The 12,500-nt window shown below is 42.4% G+C and overlaps 1 protein-coding gene across 1 annotated transcript in view; it reads right to left on the bottom strand.

Moving 5' to 3' along the window:
• adgra1b (adhesion G protein-coupled receptor A1b) overlaps positions 1 to 12,500 on the bottom strand; it is a 116,830-nt gene that overhangs the window by 94,753 nt on the left and 9,577 nt on the right. Inside the window, exon 2 of the mRNA XM_076975211.1 lies at positions 10,326 to 10,397. Within this exon, the coding sequence (XP_076831326.1) occupies positions 10,326 to 10,397 (72 nt within the window). The remainder of the gene's footprint in view (positions 1 to 10,325; positions 10,398 to 12,500) is intronic.

Below are 12,500 nucleotides of genomic sequence, written 5' to 3'. Positions count from 1 at the left end.
GGTTTTCATGTGCCTGTCCCGGTTTTCCCGGGACTGTCCCGGTTTTCATGTGCCTGTCCCGGTTTTCCCGGGCTGTCCCGGTTTTTCTTCTTTTTAATATTCAGTCCCGGCAAAAAAACTAGGTTAGTTCAAACCACAATTCAGACTGTTTCTGCACACTTTAAATCTGTTTTTTTTTTCTCACTGTGTCCATTTTAAACCCCTCCGGTAACGTTTTACAGACCTAGGTGGCAACCCTAGTCTGTGTATGTCTGTGTACATCTGTGTACGTCTATGTATGTCTGTGTATTTCTCTATGTGAACTGCACGAGGGGACCAATTGCTGCACCACATAAGGGTTTATCTTTCAGATATTAAATGGTACATCCATCAATCAACCACACACACACACACACACACACACACACACAGTCCACCCTCTTGATAAACAGATGGGGCAAACAAAACAGACAGATCCTCTTTACACTATGGTCCACATGTGCACTGGGCAGGTCATGGCCAGGCCTGCACACTGTAACCAGCTCCCAGTGGGCTTCTTCTGGGCCCAGTGAGCGGGGGACTCAGACAGTGCTCTATTACCATCTCAGGAGTGGAGCGGTCAGCCCTCTCTCCGCCCCACAGTGTCACTCACCACACACCCAGCACCACTAAAAATTCACACCACAGTTTCAGAGCTCCACTCCAGCGTTCTCCTCCAGGGGGCCAAAGCAAACTTCCGAAAATTGTGTCCGTGCCTTTCCTGTCTTGAGGAGGGAACCTGAAGGATGTCTGAGAGCTACAGCCATCCGTGTGTGGGGACACTACCAACAAGCAACGGCTCAAACTGGTTTCTCACTCAGGTACCCTGGTTCATGTTTCAAACACTGGTTTCTCACTCAGGTACCCTGGTTCATGTTTCAAACATGGGTCCATGACCCAGGAACACTGGCTCATGACAGTAAACAATGGTTCATGGCTTCAACACTTGTGATTCAGGTAGGACTCTTGTTCATAATTCAGACAATCAGAACTAAAGCACACTGCTTCAAGGCTATAATACTGCTTTATACCTCAAGTACCTCAAGATTATGTCTCAGGTACTCTGGTTTATCATTCAGGTAGTCCGGTTCATGATCAGACACTCCGGTTCATGACTCGAGACCTCTGCATCAACTGAGCAAGTCAATTTCAGCTGCCTTATAAAAACACAAATCTCAAACAGAATGTGCAAGTAACCTTTTTACATAAACATATTTTATATAAAATTATTATCAAATTAAATGTTTTATTCAATTTGCCATTGTTTTACCTACCCATCTCTTACTTTATTAGTCTCAGCCTTTTAAAGTTTGAACCAGAAAATTTATTTTGAAACTGTGTTCATAAATGAATTTTCCTATTTTAACTTTCCTATTTTCTTTATAATAATTTATAACACAATTTTTGGCCTGAACATATAAAACAATTCAGATCATATTGAGATCCTGGAATGCCTCTATATAATGGGAAGGATTTAATTCAGTTAACATAAAAACTTTTATCATCTTAAAAAGAGGGCCATTACATGTTGATAAATGCATGCTGTCTGTTTTATTGCAGTGTGTCTCATGTGAAACTGTTCTTTGTAGAGTTACTGTAAGAAACATGGCTGCTCTGCAACACTGAATCTTCATCTTTCATTCCCTCCAGTGAAGAGATGGTTGACTCTTCCTCACCGTTCTATGCCACTTCTCCGTCTTCTATGATGAGGATGGGAGCAGAGAGGAGGTCTGATGTAGCTTAGGCAGCTAGCACCCAGACGGGTAAACATGTCAACCACTCGTGCAGGTTTCAGTGCCCAAATCCAAATGGAATTCAGCTAGACCCTCACACACTCTCACACACTCTTCCTCCCATCTCAACGCGTTTTAAGTTCCACTTCCATTTAATAGGATGATGCTGTCATTTGACCCCCCTCACACAAAATAAATGTTATATAAATGCTGCATTTCTTTTCAGAAATACATTGAAACCCAAATGATATACAATTGCCTTCCAGCTGAAAAAGGTCAAACCAAATGTCTACAAAAAACATTTTCCCCCTCCAAACTCCATTTGATTTATATACTTTTTCCTAATCCAGCCTATAGAATCTGAGCCAAATATTTGACCAATTTAACAGTTGCAATTAATATTTCACCAGTTGTAACGCCAAATTAACTATTGTGACTGTGTGTGTCCATTATTAGTCACGTGTGCACACTGCATTGGTCACGTGTGCACACTGTATTGGTCACATGTGCACACTGAGGCAGTCTGTTGCACTGCTCTGCTCTCATTCTGACATCAATGTGGCTATTTATGTCTTAATGGTTACACTGTGTGTGTATGTTTGCATGTGTGTTTTTGCACGCGTGTGTTTGTTTGCATGTGCATGCACATGTGCATATTTATGTGTACATGTGCATGTGCATGTGTCCGTGTACATCTGTGTGCGTGTGTGTGTGTGCGTGTGTGTGTGTGCGTGTGTGCGAGTTGTTACTAGGGAGAGTTGTGGAGGAGTAAGAAGGAGAGGTCAGTGTGTGTGTGTGTGTGTGTGTGTGTGTGTGTGTGTGTGTTTGTGTGCGTGTGTGTGTGTGCGTGTGTGTGCGTGTGCCTGTGGGTGTGTGTGTGTGTGTGTGTGTGTGTGTTGTTACTAGGGAGAGTTGTGGAGGAGTAAGGAGAGGTCAGTAAGGGGGAGCACACAGCAGCCCTGCGGTAGTCCTGTCAGGAGGGGACAGGGTTCAGGGAGGCAGACCAAGATCAGGAGCACAGCCCTCTAATTAGTGGCTAACTAGCTTTGTTTCCACAATGCTCACGACAGCTGGGAGTTTAAGTACACAGCAAGTCACACTGAAATTCATCCACAGAAGAGAAAGAAACAGTATGCATTGTTCAGGGCCTTTTGGACAGCTGTCATATCATGTTAAGGACATTTCTTTGACAATCAGGAACCTAAGATAAAAATATACCTGAATCTATTCATATTGCAATAAACAATTACATATTGGATCTAACCCTGCAATGACATACAACAAAATGGATGCCGTTGGACGTTATCTGAAGGTAGAAATAATATACTAGAAAGACATACTATTATTGCTATCTTCAATACTGCACAAAATATGAAATAGAGAGGTTTGAAAGCAGCAAAGATAAGGTAAAAAGCTGCAATTGCTCTCTGACACTGATTCTTGGCCAATGGCATCTGTTGAATAAGATCTAGATTTCCAAGTCAACATTTGGGTCAGGGCTCTGGATAATCCCACACCTAGAGAGAGCTCTGGATAATCCCGCACCTATAGAGAGCTCTGGATAATCCCGCACCTAGAGAGAGCTCTGGATAATCCCACACCTAGAGAGAGCTCTGGATAATCCCGCACCTAGAGAGAGCTCTGGATAATCGCACACCTAGAAAGAGCTCTAGATATTCCCAGACCTACAGCACAGAGACGGCTCTGTATAATCCCACAGAGAGCGTTCTGAGTATACCTACACTTAGAGAGGAAAAAAGGAATTACCACATCTACAGAGAGCGTTCAGTGCTATCAGGAACAAAAACAAGAAGAAGAATTCCTATACAGGATACAGTGTTGAACATGGGAGCAGAATGATCTGTCTGCACTAACACCCAACAATGCCCACACCCTGTAGCCACTACTCTTCAGAGAAGGAAACCTGGCTCGAGATGAAAGGTCATTTAGGTGTCTGCAGTAACATCACTGTCTAAAATATGGCTTCCTTTTCCTATTTGGTTCCTGAAATGGTTGAGACATTACAGAGAGGTCCTGGCAACCCCAAGTCAAGGAGCTTCAACCCTTAGTCCAAACACCAAGATTTATTATTACAAGAAACAACCTACAACGCACAAAATATTATCATTTAACATGCCAAATCACCCTAACTCTGAACTAGCAGTTAAGTCAGTGACAGGCTGAATGCCAACAGTGCCAATGCCAATATTGGTTGAGGCACAATCACAATGCAAAAGCTGAGCTGATCAGAGACAAGTGTGCTGTCAAAACAGAAACCCATGCAGTGGAACACCTGAACTATCTCATGTAGTAACAAGCAGGTATTGGTCCAGATGAGCAGGCACTGATGTGGGAGGTCAGATGAAACTACACGGATGTCTTGAATATGTCCACACTCAGCACTGCACTTATTTAAAGAGGTGGGAAGCTCATGAAGAACAGCGCCTGAGAGAGTCTGGCCAAAGGCATGCAAGTGAACAAAAAGTGCCCAATAGAGAGGCTGTCTGGTGTCATTCAGCAGATTCCTATACCATGTAGCCTTAATAAGAGAGCCACAAGCATCCATTCACTGTATATGGAGATCCACGCTTTTCAGGAACCAATCACAACACCCAACCAGGCTCTCAAGTGATGAGCCTTCATAAATCTCATATGAAACATCAGTTTGAGACACCACCTCATGCATAAATAATATCCTTTGCAAATGAAATCATTACCCATTTACCTTGGTCAGTGACAGCTACAAATACAATTATGCACTCATTTATATTCTAGCCTTTAGCGTGTCAGAAGATGTTTAGAACTCAATCGGTTCACTTCAGGATCATCCAGCATTTTGAATTCAAATGAAGTTTTCATGCCATTTTACAACAAATGTTTCATGCCAAGAAAAAAAAACTACTGCATATTACGGCTGAAAATCACAAAGCAAACGTTTTTTTTACCCTCAGGATTTTTAAAGGGGATTCTTCAAAAAGGTACTGCTTCATCTCTTGCGCATTTAAGAATATAAGTGGATAAAAGTCTTCCCATTTGAACTCACTGAACCCTTCTAATGCTGAGGACTCAACACACATCAGCTCCAAGGCATAGATGAAGCTCAACCTTGTGCATAAGGTAAACAGTTGATTTGATATATGGCTTCTGGACTAGTAGGCAAAATTCTAACAAATACCTTAAATACACTTTGGACACATTATAATATTTTTCCACAATTATTATTGTGATAGAATTTTATTGTTATTATTGTAAACCACGTGAACAGAACTTGTGAATTGCCTAAAGGACTCTAAACTGCTATTTCAGAAAAGAAAAACAGACAGATAAATTTTGTTTTGTAGGAGTCGTTTTACTACTGGTTGATTTACTGTGTGGGTGTTATCATAAAAATGTAATCCCTTTGTCTGCATACAGTTAAAAGTGGGTGGAAATCTGCACACCAGCATTTCTGAGGAAAGAGGTCAGTCTCTGGTATGCAGGCCACAAGGATAAACAAACACAAAATGACAAGAACACAAAAATGTAGTGTTTTGTATCTTGGAGTGACGGCAGACATTCATCTATTTCTTTTGCTCTTGGTCAGAGGAGTAGAAAAATGTGTGTGTGTGTGTGTGTGTGTGTGTGTGTGTGTGTGTGTGTGTGTGTGTGTGTGTGTGTGTGTGTGTGTGTGTGTTTGTGTGTGTGTGTTTGATAGCTGAATCACCCATGACTTTATAGAAATTGTAGACATCTCAAATTTGGTCATGTTCAGCAAAGATGCCTTCATAAAAGGTTCAGATAAATGTTTGTATCTTAGCTGTAATGAAAACTGAGACTTTTAATTGACCACATTATGTAGTCTCCTTTTCCCTAACAATAAGCCTGTGACACAATTAACACCCAATTAACTGTGAAAGTGGTATGGTACAATAGGAAAGTAACATTCCGCTCATAAATCCAATATGCCATAGGTTTCAAGAGCATCTATTATGTGTTATTTGTCATCCACCTAAACTGCACTGGCAGGTCTTCAGAGAATCCACCAAACTCTTCAGTCAACTGCTGTTCACTGAGAGCCACTTCACAGGCCATGCCCATCCCAGCTGAATCAGCGAACCCTCACAAAGGAGCTCTTATTGGACGATTCCCTTAGACAGGGACTAATGGCTCTTATTGGACGATTCCCTTAGACAGGGACTAATGGCTGAAGCCACACTAGGAGTTCAGAGATGGTGGCAGAGAGACATGAAGCCTGCCCGATCAAAATGGCATCTCACTGCTCATGGGAATGGAGATGTTTTAAAGCAAGGTCCAGAACTGGCAAAATACATCAGAGTTCTAGACACTGAGTGAATACTACATGCAGTCTAATGTGCTGATGTCCTGTGTCAGCTGAAGAAGAGACATGGAGGTATTCTGGAGGTATTCTGCTAGTGAGACAGCATGACCAAGTCATGCACCCAAACACCTATTTGGGACGTGAATTATCAGTTTTCATACTGGCTGGTGCCTTGTTGCTAATATTTAAAGGCTCATTTAGGAACTGCTGTAAAAGGCAGGATAGTCACTACTGGTGTATGCTTAGAAATGTTCAAACAAACTACAACAAACTGCCACTATAACATTTAGCATATTTTTTGTCTCAGGGCTACTCCGGGGATAGTTTTTAAAAATGTTTTAGCAATTCATGATTTGCTTTTTAAACATAAATACGGCAAATGTAAACAGCTATAAACAACTGCAGTGAACATGTCCATTGTGCACAGAGAACTGTTTTCTTTGCAGAGGACATTGAAGAGTTTAAGATTATAAATGCATAAACACATGCATTCTTTTCACTCTGTCCAGGAAAATGGCTATTTATAAAGTAGCTGACATGAAATGTACAAGTTTCTGGTAAACTGCATCAGTAAGGTTGTGAACTGTCCCAGGCTTATCAGTGAATGACAAACACAAGCTACATTTAAGACCGCCTGGTTCAGCCTTAAGGGCTGTTTTCAGCGCATGTGGATGGACGACTGCTCGGTGAACATTCCCCTCTACCCAGCGACTTGCTCCAAGCCGAACTCAAACCCCAGTGAACACCTCACAGCTCTTGCTCCTCACACTCTTGCTCAAAGCCCTAAACTGCAACCCAGGCATCCATGTGGACAACTACTTCCATCACAGCCAATCAAAAGACAACAGCAACCTGTGGAGGGACTTTGAAGTCAAAACAGTACATTGAGACATGATTTGGTTATGGATTTTCAGAGAGACATGAAACATGCAGAGCTGCTCAATCTCCTCACGTCAGTAAGCCTGGGGAATATCTCTAAGGGCCATATCACAAACTGGGACTCCTAGCCAAGTGCATCATCAGAACTTTCCCTGCACTACTAAACTGCTCAGACTGAGTTGAGGTTTTTATCTGAAGTAAACAAGAAAGAGCTTATTTGTAGCACTACTGTAACACACTTGATGCAACATGGCAAACTTGGCAGTTTAACTGGGCAGTTGTAGCCAGGAGCAAAAGGAGGCAGAGCGCACATGCTGAGAAGTCCCAGTCCACAGTCCCGTGTGGGAAAGCCAGGAGATTCAGATAACAAAACCAAACAGGGATACTTTACAAACTTTAAGAAAACAAAACGCAAAACTAAACACAGAGAATCCAGAGCAGGAAACTAGGAGGTTGACAGAGTGAATCAGAACGCACACAGAACACGGAGACATGGAGCATAGACAGAAGCTTAATGCAATGGCCAACAAGAGCAGAAGAGCAGAAAACACATAATAAATACACAGGGCAATCAACGAAAATGAGTAACAGACAAGGAAAAACAGTAGCAAAACAAAGGAACACATGGCAAGGCGTCACCTTGGCAACCGTGATGCCAGGGGAGGGGCAACTATGACAACAGTACACACTCAGGTGTGTTAAAAAGGAGGTGCATTAAAAAAGGCCAAACTGTCTAGGGCTGAAGATTAAAAATCTCCTAAACTCTCTCTCTCTTAATAACATTTCTTATAGCGAAACACCAATTTGGGAAATCACCCACAAGACAAGAAAAAAATGAAATTTTAGAAACTACTTTGTCTAGATTAGACTTAATGTTTTAGAAGTTCCCAAGATCCTGAAGATGACCCTGGGAAGATTTAGAAAAAACAAATTTAAGGTCAGCATGTTAATGTGCTGCCATACTACAAAGCATACCTGGCCCAATAAAACATTAGTTTGTATCACAGCTGCGACAAGGTTGAACGGGTCTGAATAATGTCCACTTCTTAAAGTATGGTCCTTGACCACAGTGGTACGCCCCCTGCTGTTCAAACTGATAGACCCTACAACAGCAGACTGTGGCTTTATCCGAATACCGGGCATCTGATGTGACAGGCACAGGCACCGGGGCCAGATAGACTGGCAGCAAGTACATCTGGCATGGCCTTTGCGGGACAGCTGGTCAGACGTCTAGGACAGGACGTCTAAATCTAATTATCTCCAGCCCAACTGTGATAAAGTGATGGAAGATGCAGCAAAGGAGCATTGCCTGATGGGTAAAAAAGACTAGAGTCAGAGGAAAATGATCTTTGATATGGCTTAGGGAAGTGCAATACAATGCTGTAGAACATCAGAACATCAACGCTGAAGAGGGACATTGTAGAGCATCAGAACATTAACGCTTACATGGGACACTGACTGTAGAACATCAGAACATCAATACTGACGGGGGACACTGACTATAGAACATCACAACATCACCGCTGATGTGGGACTCTGACTGTAGAATATCAGAACATCAATGCTGATATGGAACACTGAATATAGAACATCAGAACATCAACACTGATGTGGGACTCTGACCGTAGAACATCAGAACATCAACACTGATGTGGGACTCTGACCGTAGAACATCAGAACATCAACACTGATGTGGGACACTAGCCGTAGAACATCAGAACATCAACACTGATGTGGGACTCTGACCGTAGAACATCAGAACATCAACACTGATGTGGGACTCTGACTGTAGAACATCAGAACATCAACACTGATGTGGGACACTGACTGTAGAACATCAGAACATCAACACTGATGTGGGACACTGACTGTAGAATATCAGAACATCAACGCTGATATGGAACACTGACTATAGAACATCAGAACATCAACACTGATGTGGGACTCTGACTGTGGAATATCAGAACATCAACACTGATGTGGGACTCTGACTGTAGAACATCAGAACATCAACACTGATGTGGGACTCTGACTGTGGAATATCAGAACATCAACGCTGATGTGGGACACTAGCCGTAGAACATCAGAACATCAACACTGACGGGGGACACTGACTGTAGAATATCAGAACATCAACACTGACGGGGGACACTGACTGTAGAACATCAGAACATCAACACCGATGTGGAACACTGACTGTAGAACATCAGAACATCAACACCGATGTGGAACACTGACTGTAGAACACCAGTGTAGAAAATCTGTATATTCTAATACATTTGATATATTCTTGATCTTTGATACAGAACTGCTTCATATTCAGCTGTATTATCCAGTTCTAAGCATTATCTAGGGAACATTTTACAGCTGTGTCAGTACTAGATATTGGTGATTTTCTATTTGTTTCTCACTCGAAAATCAGATCTATTATGGTGTCTTGTATGTTCTTGTCAAAAATCTTAGAAAATAACAATGAGATTTTTTAACATGATCTTGCTGTCATAATGAAAGCAAATCTTAGGTCAGCAAACAGCTGAATCTTTTCATCAGTATATTTATAGTCAACATAACTGCAAAGATAGTTTTGCAAAAAAAAAAAAATCTATGCATAAAAAAAGAATAGTAGAGCTATTCTAGCTTCTGGGACCCTGTTGGAAAATTAATGAATCCCAAAATAAGTTCAGCTTAACACGAGCGGTCGAGGAAGCAGCACCATTGTAGGCGACGCTTTGCCCTACAACACCAGCAGGCTGGAAACAAGCTGGAGCGTTTCACATTTCCCCATGTTTTTGTCTGGCATTCAAACCGGAACAAAATATCACGGGCTGCCCTTGCATGTGCTATTCTCATTATTTCTGTTCAGCTTCACGGCTGGCAGCAATCCGCACCAAAGCATCCTGTCACTAACACACACAGCGGCCTAGAAAGTGCTTTCTGAATGTCAGCGTGCCTGGCTGGCTGAAGGGGCTTAATTAAAACAGAGGCAGGGGGAGCAGGGGAAAGGCACCCTGGGCTCAAGCCTGTTTTGGGCCCGTTTAGCTGCTCAGTCTGGATCCTCGACCGGGGCTTGCCAGCAGTCGTCACTTAGCCCCGCCGAGCCGACAACCTAATCCCACAGACTCAAACACAGATTAAACACATGCATTTTTGGGTCATCACCCAGGAGCAGAGTCTTGCTTGGGCTTCACCATGGAGACATAAACACAGACTGTTTAAGCCTGATTCAGAGGAGAGCGAGTGGAATGTGGAACCCAAGTTTGTGATAGCAAGGAGTAATAAGAGAGCAATTGGAAACACACTGGAGCTGTGGCCACAGGCACATTCTTTACTCAAGTCGTTTTAACCCGTTGTTCAAGGAAAACGGCGAATGTACTCACAGTCTCTCCAGAGCCTGTAAGCCAAGGAAAGAGGCGTTTCTCACCGTAGAGATTTTGTTATTGCTGAGGATCCTGTGGAGCGAAAAAAGACAATCAGCATCAGCAAATTCTCACATGGTAAATAAAACATCATCATACCATTTTTCACCCAAAACACCTGATAAATATTTATGCGGCGTGAGACGATATGTGAAATCTGAGCATACCACAAACAACTGTTTGCACTGCATATCAGAGAAGAATTTGTTGCATTTGTGGTAATATAATATATGACTCATCTGATGAGATGACATATCCCAGACAAACACCCTGAAGTACATATGGACCACAACACCGAATGAATGTGTCACAATTGAGCAAATGATTATTCATTATTTTTATGTAAATAACCCTCTACAATGTACCATCCAGCAAAGCTTGAAAGAAGTATTGAGTTCCACATAAGCAAATGAGAGAACACAGGACATGCCCTAAGTTCTGAGTGTCCCCTTGTGTGTGTTGTGTGTGTTGCTGATCCTGAAAACAAAACATTTCACTCTCAATATTACACTGTTCCCCAAAACTCTAAAACAGAAAGAGATCATTTCAAGAGCACAAACTGCATGTCTGGACTTCATATTTGCTGAAATATTGATTACCAAGGTCAGTTATTCTATCATCCTGGCTCACTCAGGCATGCTGACAAGCAGTAAGGTGTGTTTCTGTGTGCTTGTTTTACATGCACCATTACACCCAACACACCCTCACCACTGGCCCCAGTCTTCTCTCACTCTCAGTCCTAAAGTCAGGTGCTGGTTCCTGGGGACTGCCCTGGCCGAGAGCAAAAATCTCCATTGACTGTGCTAGTTGTCACCTCCGTAGTACACCCTTAATACCCGAATGCAGCAGTTCCACAGAAGCTGCTCAAGTAAAAGCTGCACATTCAGTCTTTTGCTGGAGAACTAGGCCAAAGCTTCTTGAAGCAATTCTCATCCATCCACACAGAGGCACTAAGTACAAATTACCATGAGGAAGAGAAACAGCCGCAAACAAGAACCTCTCCAGATGTGCTACAGTGGACGCTTGAACCTACACGCCACGAAGAAAGCTGCTTTTATTATTAGCATCAGTGTGGACAGCCGTGCACTGACACAGACTCTGTATGGGAAAGGGAGCGGAGAAGGGAAAGAGCTTGGAGTGAGTCTGTAGCTCTGCTCAGATGTAATATAAAGGGCAGAGATTTGCCTGTCTGGCAGCTCGCGGATGTGCACAATCGCTCCAATCTCGGAAACCCCGAACTGCTGACAATCGCGTACAATGCAACTCAAATGAGATTCTGGGAGCAGGACTCCTCTACAGTGGGCAGTGCCACCCTTCTACCGCTCAGCATTCTTGCCTTTCTGTTAACCCCCTTCACAATCTTTTGAATCCTTTTAGAAAAGAATCTGGGACATTTTTAAAGGTCAGGAGAAGGAAACGCCCACACTCTGTGGTACAAGCCCTCCCACAAAGGTTCACACCCCCACACTGCGCCACGCGACGGCTTCTAACCCACACAGATGCTTACACCGCCGTACTGCGACATCCACCTGCACGCTATGACGTCAGCGTGCTTGCCATCAGATTGCACAGGGTCCTGATCAGTGTTGGAAATGAAGTTTTTCTTCCACTTGCTATTGTGGCAGGTGGAAGAGAAATTAGATCAGCCACTTCATTTTTTTTACCAGCCACCATTTTGGAATCATAATTTTGTCTTGGTTAAATAAAAAAACAACATCAATACACATTAATCATATAGAAATGGTTTATTTCAAAATCTTACTTTTGGATATACATTTTTTGTGTTTTTATTTTCTGTATCAGACTTGAACAATGCACCAACAATAAAAGTCTCTTAGTCACGCTGGTTTCAATATCTCCCTTCTGAGATCAGAAACAGCATTCCAAAACATACATCTACTGCTATCCATTTACCTTAACTAGCCAGCAAATGTTATAGCTAGTGGACTCCACTTTATCAATGAAAATTATGCTGATATGTCTGTTACAGTAGCACAGTAGTACTCATTGTTTAGTAGTTTTGTATGAAATTATGCTGATGTCTGTTACAGTAGCACAGTTGTACTCATTGTTTAGTAGTTTTGTATGAAATTATGTTGATATGTCTGTTACAGTAGCACAGTAATACTGACAGTT

Source organism: Brachyhypopomus gauderio, chromosome 15 (assembly GCF_052324685.1).
Source record: "Brachyhypopomus gauderio isolate BG-103 chromosome 15, BGAUD_0.2, whole genome shotgun sequence".
Taxonomy (NCBI): Eukaryota; Metazoa; Chordata; class Actinopteri; order Gymnotiformes; family Hypopomidae; genus Brachyhypopomus; species Brachyhypopomus gauderio.
This window is presented reverse-complemented; position numbering and strand designations above follow the sequence as displayed.